This window comes from Martes martes, assembly GCF_963455335.1.
Source record: "Martes martes genome assembly, chromosome: 8".
NCBI classification, from domain to species: domain Eukaryota; kingdom Metazoa; phylum Chordata; class Mammalia; order Carnivora; family Mustelidae; genus Martes; species Martes martes.
The window spans coordinates 8,486,255-8,509,177 of NC_137895.1; the positions used below are offsets into that span (position 1 = coordinate 8,486,255).

Sequence of the window (22,923 nt, forward strand, 5' to 3'; positions counted from 1 at the left end):
AGATTTAGGGGGTCTCCTTGGTTTTAAGAATGCAAACGAGGGACTCATGTGTACAACCAGGCCTGGTTAGATCTGGCTGCAGAAACACCTGATATGACCGCCCCGCACAGACTTCCTTTTGCAACTGCTTATGAGGGGCCAAGAAGGAGGGGCCCTGAGGCTTTCCTCTGCCTGTTTTGGGCCTGGCCTCACGGCCACCACAGGAAAGTCTGCAGAGAGCCTGTGTAACTGTGAGGTTTCTTTCCATCTTTACTCTGCACAAGAGACAGTGACAGAATTTTCCAAGGCAATTCTATGTTCAAACTCAGAACCAGAATGAAGCATGCTTCAGTTAACAATGACCAATTCCTTGTTCTTGCCAAGGCCTGATGACATTCAAACTCTGAATTTTAGTACAACCTCAAAAAAACCTTGTAAGAGCTAAGAGGAAATCTGTTAATAAGCTTTAAAACAAAAGGGGGGGGAGGTGATGTTTGGGGGTTCTCGGCTGTTAGCTGATTTAGTATTCACCTATTAAAAACTCTCAAAAACTTGTAAAGCCCTTCTGCTAAAGATGCCTTATATCTACGTGCAGTTTTTTTTTCTGTTTAAAGTGGGCTTTATACCTGATGCGGGGCTCGAACTTACAACCCCAAGATCAAGAGGGGCACACTCTGACTGCGGCAGCAGGGTGCCCCTACATACAGTTCTTAACAAAACTCAAAATCCTCTAAAGAAACAATTAATTTTAAAAATCCAATAAAAAACTACAGAATGGTATTATTTGATATCTCCTCCCACCGAGATTCTACAGAGTAACCCAAGAGAAGATTCTCTCTCGGCCCCCGGTGCTCTGCGAGCATAAGCACAGGCAGGTAAGGTTTGGAACAAGCCTGTGTACCGGCCCCACCTCCAGTCGTACCCTGAGCACACACTTGTGCTGACGGCTGGAACGATGGACGCTTGGGTTTATAATGCGCTCGTCTGAGGAGGGAAAAAGTCCCAAATGGTGATGACGAGTGACAGCCACGTTAGCTCTCGTGCCAAGAGCACACGCTGGACGCTAAAACCCCGTTTCAGAAATCGCTGGTGCGCACTTCATCCTCGCCTATCTTCTGAGTGACCCCAAGAGTTTAGCTAAGGAAGGCTTTTCGTGGACCCTATACCAGGCCATACTGAAGACGCGCTGGCTTTAAAGCTGCCGCGGAATCCGTTCCCAGGGCGGAACCCTCACCTGGTGCAGTCCCACCGTCACCCTGCAGCAGCGTTCCTGTCACTTGTGCGTTGTTTGAGTTTGCTCCAGGTGCTGTGGAGGGAGGAGGCCCTGCCCCACCCCCGAGGAGCATGCAGGACGGTGGAGGGGGCTGCCCACGTTTTAGTAACACTTTGTGGTCCTGCTGGCAACGGAATCGCGGCGGCACCTCCCGAGGCATGTAGCGGGCGGCGCTTGGCGGTTGTCCGTTCGGCACTGCCACCCTTTTGGCATTGTTGCCACCATTGACTGGTGGCGATGGAGAGCTGCCAATTGGGCTGGCGGCCGTTGGTTGGCTTAAACTTGGTTTCGTCACTTCGGGCACTGAAAGAGAGAGATTGGGAAACGGTCTTTGAAACCAAGTACCTTTTTCTAAGATTGTTTTTCAGAAAGCTTACATGAGACCAATTCCCACAGGACAACCCTTCTTCCATCGTACTGCGAATGGACGTGGTCCTTCTAAACTTCTCTGCATCTTCAGTTTACTGGAGGGACGGCAGAGGTGGGGAGGGATGGTGACGCGGGCCCAAAGACAGCGATGCCACAGAACTCCATTCCATCCATTAAGCGGGGCTGGGAAGCAATCCCTGCCCCCTAAATCCCTGAAGGGCTGCCCAGCGAGTCTGAGGCTACATATGGGCACCAGGCAAAGCCGCTGGGAAAGGTTCAAGGCGCTCAACCGGAATGCCCTTGCCCTTTATCCACCTTCTTGAAGACGTACCTCGGAGAGACTTTTCTTGAAGTCCCTGGACTAGACGGGCAAAACACCTTTGTTTATGCTCCTGGAACACGCTGTCCATCTTTCTTCACCATGAATTTATCACATTATACTGAAATTCTCATTCATGAGCTCCTTACCCTCACCAGGCTAGGAATCCCTCAAGAGTGAGGACCCTCCTTTCATCTTTTCTCTTAGGGTTTAGCACAGAGTAGATCCCCACAGGAAACCTCAGCCCTGGAGAGTCACAAATCAATGGGTTTTGGTTTCTACAGCTACCTGAACTTGAACACTCTTGCTCTGCACTCTGTAAATAATTAGAAACATTATAAATTTTTTTGCTTGTGTCAAAAAAATTTTTTAAGGGTACCTTATATGTTTATTCCAACTCTTTATTTGAAATAAAAATTTCAGGGGCACCTGGGTGGCTTAGTCGGTTAAGCAGCCGACTCTTGATTTCGGCTCAGGTCATCATCTTATTAGGGTCGTGAGATCAAGCCCCTCCCTGGGCTTGGCAATGGGATTGCCTAAGAATACTTTTTCTCTCTCTCCCCCTCTAAAAAAGAAAAAAAAAGTAAAATAAAATAAAAATTTCAAATAAAATTGAATAAAAATTCCAAAATGTAGGTATTTTTCCTACTTATTTTAAAGAATTTAATGTTTGGGGCGCCTGGGTGGCTCAGTTGTTGAGTGTCTACCTTCGACTCAGGTCAGGATCCCAGGGTCCTGGGAACGAGCCCCGCATCGGGCTCCCTGCTCAGCAGGAAGCCTGCTTCTGCCTCTCCCGCTCCCCCTGCTTGTCTCTCTTGCTGTCTCTCTATGTCAAATAAATAAATAAAATCTTAAAAAAAAAAAAAGAATTTAATGTTTTATCTTACTTTTAAAAATGGCAAACAGGAAGTCTGGAACGTGCAGGGTGACTGAAAATATACCCTTTGGTTTTCCCCTCAACCCTACAGAGAATGTTCTTCGGCACCTCCTTTGCTTCATCCTACCAACAGACACCCCCCTCCTTCCAAGAAAATCTACCTGGCAAACAGAGGCTGGCAATGTTACAGAAATAGCCACTGAGCCCGGTAAGTCAGATGATTCTGAGGCCCAAATCCCTGATCTCCAGAGGCATGTTTGGGCCAGCTCTGGCGGCCGTACTGCTCCGACTGCTGAAAGGGTGCTGGGCCAGCATGCTGCTCCTTGAACTGGCTCCTTTATGGAGAGAGAGATATCAGAAGTCAGGGGGCCCAATCTACTCCCACTGGACACTGGTGAGCACTGTGAGTAACAAAAACAAATAGGAGACTGAAGTCACTTCAAGGCAACCCCTGGTCTAATCTTAGCCAATCATGAGGCAGTCCTGGGCCTCCCAGTAAGGAGGGGAGGTCAGAGAATCCACAACCTATGAGCAGAATAAAGCTATTTCTTGAGAAAATAAGTGGTCGTTGCCAGATATTATCAATATAGTAGGTTCTGCATGACCTATAACAGCCAATAGATAAAAATAACTGATAAATGAATGAAGATGAATTATTCAGTGATTCATTTTCTATCTGTGCTTGTAAGATTCCCATAGCAGATGGCGTTCCCAATCCCCTCTCCTCTTATTATGAGAATAAACAAGAAGTTGGCAAGGGCTGGGAGGAGTCTTCCCAATTGCTGTTGTTGTTGTTGTTAACATATTTATTTATTTGACAAAGGGGGGGGCAGGGAGAGCACGCACACAAGCAGGGAGAGTGGCGGGCAGAGGGAGAAGCAGACTTCCCGCTGAGCAGGGAGCCTGATGCAGGCTTGATCCCAGCGTCCTGGGATCATGACCTGAGCCCAAGGTAGACGCTTAAATGACTGAGCCACCCAGGTTCCCATGAGTTGTGTCTTTAAAAAAAAAAACCAACAAAAAACCTGAACATGAAGATGAGGTCTAAACTCTTCCCACATTTAAGTTACTTGAGTACAAGTTTCCCCATACTCGGACTTTAACATTTATGTCCAAGTGTTTCCCAAATCACTACATCCAACCCAGATCTCTTTCACCCTTCTTCCTTTTAGCCCTCCAACTTGTTCCCCAGCACCCCATTATTCCTTAGCTCAAGGAATAGAGTCATCACCTAACCATCTGCTCAAGTAGGAAACCTGGAAGGTGTCCTAGACTTTGTTCTTCCCCGCACATCATCCGATCATCATCACATTCCAATGAACCAAAGCATCTCTCTGATGCCTTCCTTCCTCCTCTACCACTGTTCCTAACCAGGTTCCTAACCAGGAGGTTCTCACTGCCTCCTCCCCGGACTATTCTATGCCCACCAGCTGAACCATACGTCATATACCAGCATTCACTCACTCTCTAGAGGCAGTCAACCCCATCTCTGAACAAACACTACCACCAGTGTGAGAATACACAGGTGTTTCTACCAGGCGTGACGCATACTGCAATTAGTTTAGTTTGTAAATTAACTACCTGGGGGGAACCCACCTCAAATCTTAATAAATGAGAGTAGACTCAAGGTTATCCCAATCACCAACACACATTTACTAAATATGCCTTCTGGGGTAGACTCCGAAGAGAGACTTGTGGCCAGTGTACCACAATGGTCCGTCACTCCAAGTATGCTGATGGGAAGGTGCTGTCCCTCAGCTGTGTTCAAGGTGGGGTAAAGGTCATGACCTGCTACTGTGCATGACAGTATCTAAAAATTTCAACTTATATTGAGCTGGAAGCTTTTCCCTGTTGCTTTGACTCTGTGAGAACAGGTCGCACTGAACAAAACACCTGACAGACATTTACCAAGACTATTAAGTGTCAGGCACCAGGACCCTTCAAATCTCTGAAGACCGTTACCTGAGCTTCCTCAGGCGCTAAGCCTTCCACTGAGGGTTAAGCATCTCCATGTGTATAACCCTTCCCAAGGCGACACAAGCTCAAATCGTTGACCAATCTGGCCCAAACCCCACAGGCTCCAAACAAGTTGATTTCTGTCTCTTTACACAGTGTGGTGCCTGTTACAGGAATTGCAAATCCCTTTGTAGATACTGTATTTCTATGAAAGGCACTTAAGGTCATGTCAGTCATTTTTTCTTCGAGATTTTATTTATTTTAGAGAGAGCTGGAGCACACACACAAGCGGGGGCAGGGGCAGAGGAACAGGTTGAGAGAGAATCTCATGCAGACTGTGCTGAGCACGGAGCCGGATATGGGACTGGGTCTCAGACCTAAGTCAAGCCAAGAGACAGAGGCTTAACCGACTAAACCACCCAGATGCCCCAGGTCATGTTAGTTTTTATAAATCAATCATTTCATACTGATAACTATACCATTAAGCCAACCATGACTCTAACATCTTTTTAACAAGGAAAAATTGCTATGTCCAAACTCCTCCATTGCACAGTGTTTCTAGTCCTGACCTTTTTTTAAGTAGGCTCCAGGCCCAGTATGGAGCCCAATGCAGGGTTTGAAGTAATGACCCTGAGATTCAGGTCTGAGCTGAGATCAGGAGTCAGATGCTTAACTGACTAGACACCCAGGTGCCCCTTTTTAGTCCTAACCTTACCCTTCATCCCTGTTATATCTGGTCTATTACAACAATCCCACAGACCCTTTGGATTCTAAGTCCAATATCCAACGAAGTGGGACATCAGCTTCTACTTTAAGTGCTTCATACTGTCTGCTACTGGGCAGCAAGGCCCTCCTCTAGGCCATGTCTTCACATAACCTCCACTTGAAATCTTATTCTATTCTCCAGAATTTTCTTTTTATAAAATAATGGAAGATAAAGACAGAACATAATGAATCTATTTTTTTTTTTCTGAAATATGGACAAATCTTACTTCAGTCCTCTGTACAACCAGAGACTTGGCACCAACAGTCTTTTTTCTCATAGGGTCTATTGGGAATAGAGGGGCAGATTCAGAGTTATGGGGAGACTGCCTAAGAAAGGCACCATCTTTGGGAAGAAGAACAGGACCCAGAAACATCAGCTGAGGGAAGAGAAGAAAGGGATTCAGACTGCCCAGACAGGCTTTTGGGAACAAAGATAAAAATGTGGCTGTAAAGTGGGGCAAAAACCCAGAAAGATCAGGCCCAGTGCTAGGCCCTGTCTTCATATAACCTTCACTTGAACTCCTGTTGTATTCTCTCCAGAATTCTCATTTTTCCTCTCCCTCTACTTATGGCCTAACATACCCCAGAGATAAATTTTATTTTTACTTCTATTTTCTCCCTGGTTCTACTAAATAAATTCCTTAGGAGATCTGAAACAGGCTTTCAGCTCACTTAGGGATTAACTTCTGATGGGGGATGGGGTAGAAAGAGTATGGAAACTGTGAGGCTATAATCCATTTTATGGCAGGTGAGAGAAAAATCCTAATTGGAACGAAAATTCAATAGTAAGTAGGAAAGGAAGTTTGATTTTTAAGATTTTGGCAGAGGGAAGAGGAATGTGTTTCTGAGAACAGACCCAGCACATACACAAAAAATCCAAGAATGCCTTAATGGATTTTCGATTTTCCAATAGAAACACCACTGACCATACAGAGCAGCTTGTTTCCAGAGCTCAGTTAGTTCTTGGCGTCATGAACGTTAGAGTTGTGGCCAAGCCCAGGAACCTAACCACCATGTTTCAACAACCACAGAGCCTGGATTTTCCAGGAAAATGCCAATACTCTCATCTGTTGTCTTGATAATCATCAGAAAGTCCTATAAACATAAATACTATGTGCCCAAATCCTTTCCTAGATAGTATGTTGGTTTAGAAAATATGGACTCTGTACTACTATCAATAACTCTATTATTATGGTAAAGTATAATTTCTATTTCAAACATACAGTTTATAAAGATACTTCCAAATAAAGCCCACTTCTGTGTTGGTACTGGCTAAAAGTACAAGAGGAAAACACTATTCTAACGAATTAAGACAATTACAACTAATAAATGTTCTTACCAGTTTATTTTATAAATCACTACAAGGCCCCAGACTACATTCTCCCTTGAAATGCATTTTTTTTAAAGATTTTATTTATTCATTTATTTGAGAGAGAGAGATCACAAGCAGGCAGAGAGGCAGGCAGAGAGAGAGGAGGAAGCAGGCTCCCCGCTGAGCAGAGAGCCCGATGTGAGGCTCGATCCCAGGACCCTGAGATCATGACCTGAGCTGAAGGCAGAGGCTACAAGCCACTGAGCCACCCAGGCACCCCCTGAAATGCATTTTGATTAGAAATACATTACAGTAATGTCTAGTCATCTGAGAATTTGTTTTCCAGAACTAAGCTTCCTTAAAAACTAGCACCGTCTTTATTAGTTTTCCATCATTGTTGGACATGCTTTGGCCTAGCAGTCAACAAAAGAAAACAAAACCAAAAAGAAGAAAATCATTAGAGGGCCTCCCATCACATCTTGGCTTATCCATTCATATCTTGGCCTATCCATACCCTCCTTATCACATCTTGGCCTATCCATACCCGGACCTTCTTCGAAGTTATCACAGTCCTAATGTGATTCCTTCCATCCAAGGCAGTGGTTCTCAACCTGGGGCATGTCCTGGGGTCACCTATAGAGCTTCTCAAAATCCAACTGCTAGGTCTGTGGCCTGAGACCATGAAGGTTTAGGAGGAGGTCCATACTTGTGTATTTGGCAAGTCCCTGCAAATGATGTCAATGCATACCCTAGCTGAGAACCACATATTTAAGTGGGCAAGGACAGGAGCCAGAACACTGGTCTCAAGGAATGACGTCTACCATTCTGCAGGGGAACCAACCAAAAGTGCAACCATCACCAGACTGCATAATCCAACCTGCACCAGATTATGCACAAGACTGCATAATCCAAATTAACAGAAGAGAGAGAGATCTGAAAGCACACAGACCATTAGGTTGGGGATGGCCTGAAGAACATCTGCTTCTGTTTATTATGACACATCACTAGTCTGTAACAGAGTTAAAATGTATTATTTTTTGAAAAAGCACATTCCTGGCTCTAGCTCAGAGGACCACCTGACCATCCCAGACATTTAACACGCCCTTTCAGACACAATGCATGGCATGCATCAAGATGTTTAGCAATCCTCTGCCGTTGCCATCTATAAATGAGCGGCTAGAGTTTTCTTTTTCTTACTGTTTTGAAAAGGTTCAGTTCAAAATCATGACCCATATACTTTCAAAACAAGGTATTACTTCTTCTAATCTCCTTTGCCTTCTAAAAAATTTAAGGCCAACTAGAAACACTACCACAAGTACTTTTAATTTGTCATTACTGCTCTTCAGTGGTTGTAAACAACCAACTTAATTACCTTGCACCCACTCTCACTAACCAAGTGGACTGGAGGCTGAGTCAGTAAGGGTGTAAAATCTAAACACAGAAGGTTCCAATGACTGAAAGAAGAAAAAAAAAAAACTCTTACCTTTGGTTTTTTGTTCCGTGACCTGAAAAATAAATTAACAGACAAAAGTGAATGAGATATGCTTTCCAGTTCCCTATTATAGGACTCCTGTAATTCTAATGACTTAAGTAATTCAGGCTATCAGACATGCAGAGATAGTTCAGATCCAGGAAGAAAGCTGATGTCCTTCTATAAAGATAATGGCCACATGTCCAGTTATAACTTACAGTTATAACTTACTACTATGGATACTAAAAATTAAAACAAAAAGCATTCCACTCTTATTAAATGATGAAGTACCTATACCAGGAATGCTGTTTGTCATTTTCACGCTATGACTGGAGAAAAGCAAATGGACAGAGCCTAGAAACTAAATTAGCCATAGAGACAAAAAGATCACCCTATGAGTATGGACTCAAACAATCAATCTCAAATCTAGAAAGCAAAAGTTCAGAGGCCCATCATCAGAGGTATCAGAAGCCATGGCAGAAAGACAGGATTGAAAACCAAGCCATACCACTTCCTGGCTGTGTGATCTCAGTTTTCTATTTATCTGTTGAATGGAGATTAGTAATAACAGTATCTCGGGTACAAAGGATTGTTGTAAGGATTAAATCAGATTACCCTATGCCAATGCTCAATAAATGTTTGTTGTTTTTAATCAAAGTTCATGAAAACAGTATGAAATACAGCAATGAGTGAAACATGTAAATTCTCAACAAATAAAGACTGCTTTGTTCAAAGTATTTCTTTATATAGTAACTAATAAATCTATGGAAGTGATTAACCTAAAAGGTTGGATAGGCTGAATGTAATAATAGGTTTTTAAAGAGTTTGGATATGATGATTAGGAGCCACATGGAAACTGCTTCTGCTATTGAGAGAAAAATAAAGAAGGGCAACTAATTATACATGCCCTATGATATTTAAAAAAACCACAAAAGGCCATGCATAAGAAAAACACCCAAAAGGAAATGCACCAGAATTCTAACAGGCTTACATTATTTTCATTACTATTATTATCGAGATCGTGCATGATTTTGACTCCCTTTTCCCAAATGTTAATCTTCTAAAGCATTTTTAATGGTTCTCTGACTTTGAAATAGAACAGAAGAAAAAGAAGTTTAGTTATTTGTGGCTGATAACCAGACCAAGCCACTGCTATGGGTGCTCATGAAAGCATGCCCGTCTTTGGAGTGTATGTCCTATAGCTAACCAACCCGCTTTGCAGTGGATTCCAGCACACTAATGCCCGACACAGAATCTGAATTAAATGCCCTAGTTGTATGACCTCCTGGAGTGTTCCTTACATTCTTGCATTAAAAGACAAGCTAATTCGACTCTATTGAATTTGTAGTAGACAGCACTTTAAAATGAATGTGTTTCCCTGTACCAACTGTTAGAGAGCTCAAGTCTACTGTGCAGTTTTTCTAAAACTCCGTTGAACCACAAATGAACTGATTTGTATCCACATACCAATTTCTTAAGGCAATTTAAATTTTATAACATTATAAATATTTCTCAGAATGCCATTTTGAAGATCAGTTATACAGGAAGTCAATGCCTTCCCAGCTGTAAGAGACAAACCCAAATAATGTCAACTGTTTCTTACAATGTGGGTTCTGTTAAAAGAGCTGTCCTCCAGACGGTGGAAAGCTGATGATCAAAGCATGTGTTCCACCAACACTGAACAATGGTCCTTTAGCAGCATCAGCTTAATGAATGTGAATGGAATCTTTCCTTGACACCTTTCTCATGAATGGAAATGTAACCCAGTTTACTCAGTGATGGCTCTAGAAAGAGCAAACTGCTCAGGAGAAAAGCTCAAGTTTAATGTGTGTGTGGAAATAACCTGATTTAGCTTTAAGGAAAAGTCCATTCTTCAAGAAAATTACACTGCCAACACTCATTCTTAACCACTGCTCTGTTAAACAAACAGTTTTTTTTTTTTTAAAGACTTTATTTATTTATTTGACACAGAGAGAGAGAGAGAGAGATAGATCACAAGTAGGCAGAGAGGCAGGCAGGCAGAGAGGCAGGCAGGCTCCCTGCTGAGCAGAGAGCCCAATGCAGGGCTTGATCCCAGGACTCCAGGACCCTGAGATCATGACCTGAGCCGAAGGCAGAGACTTAACCCACTGAGTCATCCAGGTGCCCCTAAACAAACAGGTTTTGAGTGACTCTTATGTACTGGGCACTGCCCTAACTTCCCGGAAATACAAATATGAGTAAAACCTCGAGAAACTGACAGTCTAACAGGAAGACAGACACGAAGAGATGATTGTAGAGCAAGAGGGTAAGCAGCGAGAAGGATGGAAGCACCGTAAACGGTGCTGACTGAAAGAATGACCACATGATAGAGCCTCTGGCACATTCCCTATGATTCTTTGCATCATAGCACATTTTATGCCTCCTCGTTGAGGCGCTGTCTCTACAATAAGGTTGGAAGCCACTAAGACAATCACATGGTAAGCTTTGTGCTCTTCCTTAAAACTGCTAAATCAGAATTTAATTCTGGAATGGCACAACGGTTCAGTATGATACAACAATATCCAAGGCCATGTGTTGGCCTAAATCCCGTGTCAGCCGATCTAGAACATTTTTGAATAAAAATGATTGAATGTTATTGTTCATACGTAACCATTTGGAATTTTATTTATGGTGATTTTCTTCTTTGCCATAATTGCTGAACCAGTTCTTCATGTAGATACAAGTACACAGTGAGAGTGACCAGCTGTATAAATGACATTCTCTGTCTAAATACCTAATTCGCTCTTGAATAAACCCACACCATCTTGTATTGTAAATCATTTTTCTACTAGTGGATCCACAGTAAAGTTTACAGATGCATATTTTATCAATCACATCCAGATGCTGATTATTTTCCAGTTGAGGAATACTATGACCTTTGTGAAGAATGAAGACAAATCAGATTGCCTAAAATAATCACTCGATTTGCTATCTTCTTGTTACCACTCTTTGCTCAAGTTCACCCATGTCCAGCCTATTAACTATTCATTCCCACAGACTGCAAAATCCAATTTTTACACCAATTTAGTTGATGAAATGGGAATGCCCTAAAGGAAAGAAAACTTTCACTGCGGTTCACTCTCCATCGCTCCAGTTGGAAGGTCAGTATGCAGAGGGGCACTGCCCTGACACATTCTCGCCGGTGGACCTGCTTATCACACCTCAATATGTGGAAGGGGGCTGTGTCTCCAAAGGCAAGTATGAAAAAATCCTCTAGGTTGTTATCTGACATCTTTATTCAGACTCTTTCCCGACATTTTAGATAATTCTAGCAAGCTCAGATCAGAAGCAACATGCTAAAAGCAGGTGCCCTGATAGCATGAGGATGGGATGGTGAGTATACCACCACTCACCGAAACACAAACACCATGAAAAGCAGACAAAACCTTAATGAGCATGTGCAGCAGTCTATTATATTATAGTACCAAACAGTAATGAATATTCCTTTTAATTAAGTCATGAAGAAAAGATAAAATTTTATTTTACATGTTTAATGTGGCAGGGTCATATGCAATCCAATTCAGAAAATATTTCCAGTATTGTTTTTTCTCCTGGCATTCAAAAATGATCTATTTCAGAAATTCAGAAAACTGACTTATGGGAATAATGGTTCTATCCAATAATGCTGAGATAACTTGTGGTGTCCCGTGACACCCCACACTGGTTTGTGTATGACTGCCTGCCTGGGGTCTGTTCTAAATCTAGACTTCCCTCTGAACCTTGTAACAGTTTCTACCTTCCTAAACTTAGCTTCAATAACCTGGCACTACAGCAGGGACCCTCAAACCTGACTCATAGTTAAGGTCCTACTTCCCAAGTGTGCTAGTCAGCGGTAACAAGAACTGGAGGCAAATCATTTTACCTCCCAAAAAGGCACCAGAACACTCTTGCTGAGCCAGAGCCTAAGTCACGCAATGCCGAAGAGTGGTGAGGTGGGGGGGATTAGACCAGGGAGGGGGCAGAGGAGCACACACTGAAGGAGGGGCGCGGGGCCCACTGGTCTCTGCTCGGACAACGCTGAGGTCCAGCTCGTCAATTAAGACTTGCCAGTTGACGGGAGCATCTGGGTGGTTCAGTTGTTGGGCAACTGCCTTCGGCTCAGGTCATGACCCCAGTGTCCTGGGCTCCAGCCCTGCAACGGGCTCCCTGCTTCTCCCTCTCCTATGCCCCCTGCTTGTGTTCTCTCTCTTGCTGTGTCTCTGTCAAATAAATAAATCAAATCTTTAAAAAAAAAAAAAGACTTGTCAGTTGACAGAGGTGAGGCCTGTGTCCTTTTTCTTTTACCATCACTTCTTCCCTAAGCAAGGGCCTCAACGCCATGGTATATTATCTCCCCCAGAGCGCTGAGCAGACTCTTACAAATGACAGTGCTGTAGAGGGACCAAAAGGAGAACACTGGGGTGAACTTAACAAGCCTTAAGAAGTTATTTTATAAGCTAACCTAAGAAAATGGAGATCAATTATGATATGAATAAGGAAACTCAGTAAGAATTTAAATGTTGGGGACCCTCTTGCCTTTCTCGATTTCGTTTACTGCTGTTCTCATTAAATCAGCTGCAGCACTCCTGAATACCTACTTATGGAAACAAATGTAGGTCTCCAACTTTCTCCCACTTTTAGATCTTAAAACTTTCAAGTGAACTAAGCAGCATTACTGGGCTGGCAGGTATCCAACCCAACTTACTCTAGATGTTGGGTGGATGTCAAGACAGACTTAAGTGATTAAACCCACCTTCTGAGTGGCTTCTTTTTTCTTTTTATCCTCTTTCTTCCTTTTCTTGTCTTCCATTAACTGTTCTTCCCTTTCTTGCTCCTTCTCTCTGTTAAAGTAATATCACACCAGAAGGTTAACATCTATATTCAGTCTCTTTGCAGCCAATGAAATGTTTGTAGATGGTGTGCAAACATTCCATCTCTGTGACTGAGCAGAACCCGGTATTTTACTTAAACTAAGAGGATGCATAAAACTCACCACATTTGGTTATCCCCCTATTTTGGTTTGTTACTCCTTTTACAAAATATGACCGTTTGGTTTTAAAGAAGCCCACTAAAGTGAGCTTTAAAGTATCTTCCTGAAACAAAACACACACACACACACACACACACACACACACACACTCAGCAAAATCCCTGATTTGAATATATGACAACATCTGGCTGGCTTTTAAGGGATATTCCTAGAATCCATGGATCTACAGAACACTCAGTACCTGGTCTTAAAAACACAAGTAGAGAACACATAAAACACAAAGCGTTAGCAATGTCAAAGAAAAAGATGTTTTAAAGGTTTTTATTTAATTATTTGAAGGTGAGGGAGAGAACAAGCAGGGGGAGCAGCAGACAGAGGGAGAGAAGCAGACTCCCCGCTGAGCAGGAAGCCTGACAGAATTTGATCCCAGGACCCTGAGATCACGACCTGAGCCTAAGGCAGCCGATTAACCAACTGAGCCACCAGGTGCCCAAGAAAAATTCTGTGATAGGCAACATGCCTCAAAAATAATACAGACTATATTAATCACGATACGCAGTTACATATCACAATTTAGGCATTTTCCCATGACATCTCCAGTGTGGTTAACATAAAACTCTACATTCCGCATTTCATATTTTTCTTCTATATTACTAATACTGGACACTTCACATGTTTTCTACTTGTGTTTTTAAGGTGGGTACCAAGCATCCTATAAATCCGTGTATCCCTTCCTGAATGAGTTCACGGCTGCAGCTTCGTAGACATGTGCATTAAGACCACCAATGAGAGCAAAAATGATCCACGGCACTGAACATTCTAGTTGAACATGTGCTGAATCTTAAGAAATTAAGATAATGTAATTGATGCTTCACATGTAAAAGAATGTAATATTTAGACTCCTATACCCTGTAACATGCGTCTGAATGTAATGTATACAGAAGGCTGCCAACCTCCACTCCGTGCAGCAAATGGGAAGAGCGCATCGCCAAAACTACTGCTGCTGCTTCCAAGCTCAAGGCAGGGCCCAACGCCACTCTCTGAATGGCGGAGCTAGAAGGAGACCGAGACCTGGAACCCAGTTCCCCAACAGTACCGAACAGATACTTAGGATTTTAGGTGATCCAGCACACTAAACTCACGGGTTCACAGATACCATCCAGAAAAATGCCAAGTTCAAAGTCAGACACATGAAAGAAAAACTTGAAGTAAATGTTTGCTGGCGTGGCAAAAGCCACAAAGACAGTTCCTGAAGGACTCGAGTCAGGGAGTGGTGATGCCTCAAGCTGTACAAAGAACTGACCATCAACACTGTAGCCGGCTCTCCTGACCGGGTAATGCTTCGTTTCTAGAAAACGAGAACTAAATGACAACAATAAAGGACCAGGTGTTCTCCCTACGTGCCAAGTCTCCTGGGGTTCTGTCCATGTTCACAAATACTGGCCCTTCTCCCTCCGCGCCTCTGGCATAGACATACAAAAGCCTGATGTGCACAATTCACACCCCAAAGGTAACGTCAACGGAAACTTTACAAACACCATCAAGGAAGAGGTTTTACTGTGATTCCTGTAGGTTGAATGCTGGAACTCTGTGGAGTCAGATGATGTGTCCCTCAGTTTCAGCAGGAACTCGTGGTGGAAATCCACCCGCGGCAGTGCACCACTTCTAGAACGTGGCATTATGAAAACTGGCAAGATAGAGGCTGACCATCTAAGGCAGGCTGGCCAGGGATCCTGCTGTAGTTGCTTCCCCTGGATGGAAGTGGGAGAAGATGGGATTCCTCACGACCCAGTTACTGTAACTCAGTTCCTGTATTTTAAAGTGCAATGGACGACTGAGAAAGAGCAACACAGTCTGAAAATCTGTTTAAATATCCAATGCTTTAAAAAGCAGTGAATTGCAATTTCTTTCTGTATCTATTCTAAAAAGTTTATTTTAAAAACTCAATGTAAAAACTCAATGTAAAAAAAAAGCAAAGTAAGTCTTTAATGAAACACATTCTTCAAAACAACTAACCTTTTCAAGTATTTTTTTCCTATAAACAGGTAATTCAGGGAAAGGGACTGAAATTCATATTCGCTACAAGATTTATTTCCAAAATAAATATTTTTCAAAGCTTTCCAGGAGACAGGCTGAGCTTTCACCGTGATCTTTTACTGCTTATATTGGTAGAATTGAGTTTTCTCTTTATATTTCACTTCCTTAGGAAGAATTTACTTTCCCAAACCAAACCTGACTTAAAAACCTGCCATTTAGGGACGCCTGGGTGGCTCAGTCATTAAGCATCTGCCTTTGGCTCAGGTCATGGTCCCAGGGTCCTGGGACTGAGCCCAGCATCAGGCTCCCTGGTCAGTGGGAAGCCTGCTTCTCCCTCTCCCACTCCCCGTTTGTGTTCCCTCTCTCGCTGTGTCTCTCTCTGTCAAATAAATAAAATCTAAAAAAAAAACCAAACCTGCCATTTACTTAATGATGAATCAAAAAGTACAGAGTTCACCTTTCTTCTCATCCAGTTGTGTTCTACCCTGGCTGCATCATTGGGGAGCTTTAAAATATCCCATGCTGCACCAGAACCCAAGAGAGCAAAGAGGGCATCCACGAAGGGAAGACGGTTACATACAGGGGGACTGATTAATCTATCTATCTATATATTTTTAAAGATTTTATTTATTTATTTGACAGAGAGAGAGATCACAGGTAGGCAAAGAGGCAAGCAGAGAGGGGGGGGTAAAGCAGGCTCCCTGCTGAGCAGAGAGCCCGATGCGGGGCTCGATCCCAGAACCCTGAGATCATGATCTGAGCCGAAGGCAGAAACTTGAGCCACCCAGGTGCCCCAAATCAATAAATATATTAATGATGATGACAACCAGGTTTCTCACTGTTGAAAAAGTAGTTACCAAAATGGAAAAGGAAAAAGCTCAAAAGAGTCCTGTGGAGTTGAATCAGAATTAGTTATTGGCAACAACTCATGGTTTTTAACATATAGAGAAAGATGTAACAATAAACACAGATGTGATTTTTGCGAGCCCACATGTGTGTATATTCCTTCATGTATGCAAACACACACACACACACACACACCCCTAGCTCTGTCACTGAAAGGGCTTGGGAAGAAGCAACACCCCAATAGCAATGAACAAACCTAGTACCCAGACTGTGGCTTCTAAATATCTTTCTTAAAAAGAACTAAAGTTCTTTTTTAGAAGAGCTAATTTGGGGCTAGGGCAAAGGAAGTACAAAGTGAGTGTGGAATGCTCGTTGCCAAGAAGCAAGGAAATGTTCAACAAATAATGGGGCATGTCAAATGGCTGCAGAGACCAGTTTGAAGGGGCTCCTATAAGCTAAATCTGGGACAGTATGCACATAAAAAATAATGATGGTAAGAAATTATAAGCCATTGTGTAAAATAGGAAAACATGAGTCCATTCAGACAGAAATAAGTAAATGAGTAAGTTAAAAGTGAAAGAAATGGAATATTCACGTAGTTTTAAGGTACCTCCCTATGAAAATACTTATTAATTAGAAAGGAGATAAGAATAAGTACACAGAGAAGCCTGGCAGACACCACCTTAATATCAAGTAAAACACACGAGCATCATTGTAATGGGATAAACTGAAACTGTGAGTTGCCTGATTAGATGCTCTGAGAACACAGAATCTCTTCTACGATATTCCTCTCAAGTATGTATAACCTGAAAATTATCAGGAGGAAATGCCAGAGAACCTCAAATTGAGAGGCATTTTACCAAATAATGGGTCTGCAATCTTCAAAAGTTTCAGGATCACTGAACCTCAAGGAAACAGGAGATTTAACGAGACAAAATAACCAAATGCTAAGTGTGATACTTTTGCTATAAGGGCTATTTTTGGGCTAAGTGTCAAACTCTGTGTAGGGGCTGAAGATTAAGTGGTAGCAATGTATCAGTGGGTTTTTTTTTTTTTTTTTGATAGTTGTATTGTGGTTATATAGGAGAATGTTCTTGATTTTTAGAAATACACTAAAGTATAGGGAAAAGGGATACAGGTGATGGGACACTGGGACAACAATTTATTCTTTATTTTATTATTTTTAAAGATTTTATTTATTTACTCGACAGAGATCACAAGTAGGCAGAGAAGCAGGCAGAGAGAGAGAGAGGAGGAAGCAGGCTCCCTGCCGAGCAGAGAGCCCGATGCGGGGCTTGATCCCAAGACCCTGGGATCATGACCTGAGCCGAAGGCAGAGGCTTTAACCCACTGAGCCACCCAGGCGCCCTGACAATTTATTCTTAAGTGATTCAGGAAAAGTGTTGTTGCTGTTTTAGTCGTATTTACAGAATCGTATTCTGTAAGTTCAAGATTATTTCAAAATAAAACAAAAACAACAAAACCATTATCGGGGTAGCTTCCCAAATCAACTACATAGGAATCTCTAGGGAGAGAACCACAGCTCCAAATTCTGCTTTTAAGCCTATACTTTAAAAGGTATTTATAGGGGTGCCTGGGTGGCTCAGTCATTAAGTGTCTGCCTTCAGCTCAAGTTGTGATCCCGGGGTCCTGGGATCGAGCCCTGCGTCGGGCCTCCCTGCTCATCAGGAAGCCTGCTTCTCCTTCTCCCACTCCCCCTGCTTGTGTTCCCTCTCTCGATGTCTCTCTGTCAAATAAATAAAATCTTAAAAAAAAAAAAAAAAAGAAAAGGTTTTATACCTCAAACATCAAACCTTCCAGCAATCACATACAAGTGCCAGGTGACTAGCTGGGTCCCACTTAACCACCAACTGCTTCTAAGTCTAAACGCAGAAGAAATCATTCACATTCTCCCGCATCTCTAACTATGCAGCCAGATCCAAGTGTAAGCACTATAATCTAGAATAAATCTAGAATAGTAAAAAGGCAAAACTAGTTCTAAGAAAGGTCTAAGGTGAAAAAAATACAACAGTGTTTTCTTGTTTCTTTTTTAAAAAATAACCATTAATTGAAAGAAGAAGAAGAAGTAACTATTTTTTGAGAAAAGCAGTACTTGAATAAAGAGGAAAATAGCCAGTGTTCAGCTGAGCTGAGGCAGAGCAAGACTCCTGTTCTGCTCACAAGTTCGGAATACGGAAGAGCCATTGTGCTAACGTTCCTAAAAACCCACCACATCACACATTCAAAGGCTCCAAGAGTCTAAGAGTACACAGGGCAAGTTAAGAGCTGTGCCATCCAGACACCTCCCTAGAGCTCACATTCAAGATCATTCACAGCACAGTTCTAACTTCCATATTTCCCCTCATCCATTCCACATAGCTGATAGAAAAACCTTCCTCCTTCCGTGGCCCAATCACACCTTACCCCGTTATCAAGTCTCGGCTCAATATCCGTCTACCTCATCTCCAATTCATAGGGAACATGCCTTCCCCTGGACACCCCACAAGCCCCCGAGGTGTTGGCAGTTCTCCGTCACAGGCAGCATCAGACCACACGAAAGGACTTCTCTGCAGCATGGTGGCTTTGAGCAGGGAGGGCTCTGGGAACAGAGGCTGGTTTGGGGCTCGGCTCGTCTGTGTTTCGTCTCTCCTCTTGCAGGATGCCCAGGAACGGACCCATCCATTCCTTTAACAGACATTTCCGGGTGCCTAACACGAGCTGGCCCTTCCCCAAGCACTGGGGATACAGCAGAAAAAGAACCAAGGCCCAGCTCTCGGGGGGCTTACATTCCAGTGGGGGAAGAGAGGCAACGAACAAACAAGATCTACAACAAAACTCTGTGTATCAAGTATACACTTCCGGCGGCAACAAGTACCCTGGAGAAGACAGGTGGGGTAAGCTGACGGAGAGGGCGGGCAGGGAAGAGAGCACCTTACAGATGACGGTTAGAAAAGGCCTCTCTGGTCGGATGGCCTAAGAACCCCACTGAAGCGAGGGATTGTGTGGGTGCCTGGGAGACAGCATTAGGAGATGACGTGTCTGAGGAACCGGGAGCTTGTGTCTGAGGAGGAAGGGAGAAAGTGGTGGTTGGGGTCAGAGAGGTAGCGGGTGCTCTTCTTAGAATGACTGCATTTTTCGAGTTAACTGGAACCCATCTTCTCACAATTGAGTAACGATCACCACTTCCAAAATCTCTTGTTCTCACCTTCAACCAAAAAGCCCACCTCTCCTCTCAGGTGTCAACATTTCTAGGGCTGCGGTTTCCGGCCTCAGAGGTGGCTCGCATGCCTCCCTCAGAGCACCCACCACACTGAAGAGACGTGAGCTAGCACGTTTGCATTTGCTACCCATGAAGTCTCTGAATGCAGGGGAGCTGGCCTTACTTTTCTTAGGCACCCAGCAAAAAAACAAAACAAAACAAAACTAGGGACACATCAGGTCCTCCATGCAAATGTTACCAAAATGCATGATTACAGAGTGAGGGAAATTCTTCTCTCTCTCTGAGGAACATGTGTTCTATCGGAAAGCCATCACACAACCAATGAAGCCACATACCATACACTGAGTTACTATTATGTGCCAAGCACTGGGTGTACAACAGTGGGGGAAAAGAGAGACGGGCCTTACCCTTAGGAAGCTGACATTCCAGATGGGAGACAAGCACCCAATGCCAGGAATCATTACAAATGCCAGGAAGAAAATAAAGCTGGGAAAGAGGCTATAGAGGACCAAGAGAAAAGGGATGAGTGGGCTACTTTATACAAAATGTTCACAAAAGGCCTCTCTGAGGCAGTGAGAGACCTAAAGAAGAAAACTCTCCGGAGGGGAGTGACCCACCAGGCACAGAAAGCAGAAGGGCCCTGAGCTGGGAAAGTGCATAGTGTGAATTTGGGGCTTTATTCATTTTGGGGGCTGGGGGTGAATCTCCTCCCCTCCTTTACCCTCTCCTCACAGCAAACACCTCCACACACCATAGGAGTCTTATGAGCTTATATATAAGGTCACTCACACTAAAAGAACAGGACATCTGGGACGCCTGGGTGGCTCAGTTGGTCAAGCGGCTGCCTTTGGCTCAGGTCATGATCCCAGGGTCCTGGGATCGAGTCCCACATCGGGCTCATTGCTCAGCAGGGAGCCTGCTTCTCCCTCTGCCTCTGCCTGCCTCTCTGTCTGCCTGTGCTCACTCTCTCTGACAAATAAATAAATAAAATCTTAAAAAAAAAAGAAAAAGAACAGGACATCTATTTCTTTAAAGTTTCCCTTCTACCTCACTCATTCTTTTTTTTTTTTTTTTAAAGACTTTATTTATTTGACAGACAGAGATCACAAGGTGGCAGAGAGGCAGGCAGAGAGAGAGGGGGAAGCAGGCTCCCTGCTGAGCAGAGAACCCGATGCGGGGCTCGATCCCAGGACCCTGAGATCATGACCTGAGCCGAAGGCAGAGGCTTTAACCCACTGAGCCACCCAGGCGCCCCTAACTCACTCATTCTTTCTCTTTCTCTTTCAGTGCTTGCTGGGTGTCAAGCACTGTGCTAGGGGCCCAGAATTCAGCAGCAAATAAAATGCAGTGCTGCTTGCCTTCCCAGGGCTTTCAGTTTAACTTTTTCAAACAGCTGTTAACTCCCTCCCTTTACAACCCGGACATCACTGTTAGGGCAGGAACCTGTGTTCTTCGTGCTCTGCCCTCCATAAACTTTGGGGGACTCTGAAGACAGCTTATAGCTTCTTTGGTGTTTTTGGTTTTTTTTTTTTCCAAGATTTTATTTATTTATTTGACACAGAGAGAGATCACAAGTAGGCAGAGAGGCAGGCAGAGAGAGGGAAGCACGCTCCCTGCTGAGCAGAGAGCCTGACATGGGGCTTGATCTCAGGACCCCGAGATCATGACCTGAGCCGAAGGCAGAGGCTTAACCCTCTGAGCTAGCCAGGTGCCCCTTTGGTGTTTTGAAAGTACCAGAACTTTGGGCATATCAATTCATGGCCTCTGATAAAGACCAACTTTTCTCCACAATAGAATCATGACCAATGGTTCCTGAACTCACGTGCCCAAACCCATCATGCTTCAAACATCAGGTAGAGGCAGGGCTGACAATTTCCTACTTGGAAGCAGTAACCACCAAGATTCTGACTGGAGTGAAACGATTTTAAGAACCTCAATTCAGATAAACAGGGCTCATCCTGACAGGAAAATGTCTCTAGAAATAAAGAACATCATCTTTTTCTTTACGCACTGGATAACTGCCCAACAAATAGCATCAAAACGTATTCCTAGGGCGCCTGGGTGGCTCAGTGGGTTAAGCTTCTGCCTTCAGCTCAGGTCATGATCCGGGGGTCCTGGGATCGAGCCCCGCTCTATTTGGTGGGGAGCCTGCTTCCCACCCCCGCCCCCGCCTGCCTCTCTGCCTACTTATGATCTCTGTCTGTCAAATAAATAAATAAAAATTTAAAAAAAAGTCCACCTCTTGGTCTCAGCTCGGGTTATAATCTTGCGGTTGTGGGACTGAGCCCCAGGTGGGGCTCTGTGCTGGGCATGGAGCCTGCTTAGGACTCTTTCTTCCTCATTCTCTCCCTCTCCCCCCTGCTTTCTCTCTCTCTCTCTCTCAAATAAGTAAATCTAAAAAAAAAAAAAAACCCCAAAACCAAAAAACCAAAACAAAAACAAAAAACCCCCCACGTATTCCTGATGCTCTGTGGTAAGTGTGGTAGCAGTTCATTACCAACTCCATACAACTGAGGCAGACAGATGTGAACAGATACAACACATCCACCCAATACGTGAAACATGCCAGAAGCAAACCAATACTGTACAAAACACCCAACTCGTAATACGTCAACAACCTGGATAAGTCTCCAGGGAATTATGCTAAGAGACAAAAGACAACCCCAAAGGTTACATACTGTATGATTCCATTTATATAATATTTCTGGAATGACTGCTGTTGTCGGGGGCTGCAAGGAGGCGTGGGGCAGAGTAACACGGGTGTGGTTACACTAGTGATCCCTGGGGTAATGGAACTGTTCTGGATCTTCACAGTGGTGGCGAATATGTGAACGTACATGTGGTAAAGGCATTGGCAACTAAACACAGTATACACAAACAGGTAGAAATAAAACCGGGAAATCTCAGTAAGATCGGTGAGTTCTATCAATATTAATACCTCGGTTGTGATACTGTAGTACACATCTGGAAGAAACTACTGATCAGGGGAAACCGGGTAGAGGACACATGACTCTTTCTTACGACTGCATGTGAGGCTACAATAATCTCAATTAAAATTTTAATTTAAAAGGGCTTCAACACTGACTCATCTGTTTAAAATTTTCTCCAAGGACTTCTATTTTAAACCATTTTTAAGTAGTTCTTTATGAAAGTCCTGTAAGAGTCAAAAGGAATTTTTCAAATTGTTTAGTCCTGGTGTTCCCAGAAATGCATTCCCAGAAATATTCTAGAATTTACAATTTAGTCTAATATGTTCAAATTGTTATAGTTGTATCAATCAAGGTTCCTGGCCTTGAGTATATTAGATACATGATAAATATGATACCACAGGGGTATTTAAAACCTTCCTCTACCCTGTAATTCATCATACAATTCTTTCACTGAGGATTTTGGTGATAACATAGTAATATACGCTATTGTTTGACTCTGTGGTGGGTATGCGCAACAGCTCAGTCAGCACCAATTCCAAGCCACCTCAGGCCCACTCCCCTCAGAACTAGAGACTGAGA

General features: G+C 43.4%; 1 protein-coding gene across 4 annotated transcripts in view; it reads right to left on the minus strand.

The window, feature by feature from the left end:
• Nucleotides 1-22,923, minus strand: part of TNRC6B (trinucleotide repeat containing adaptor 6B) — a 247,289-nt gene that overhangs the window by 49,229 nt on the left and 175,137 nt on the right. For all 4 annotated transcript variants that reach the window (XM_080811162.1, XM_080811163.1, XM_080811164.1 and 1 more), the window contains 3 exons: nt 13,075-13,162; nt 8,334-8,355; nt 1,214-1,555 (listed from right to left, as the gene is read on the minus strand). In XM_080811162.1, coding sequence (XP_080667288.1) covers nt 1,214-1,555; nt 8,334-8,355; nt 13,075-13,162 — 452 coding nt within the window. The remainder of the gene's footprint in view (nt 1-1,213; nt 1,556-8,333; nt 8,356-13,074; nt 13,163-22,923) is intronic.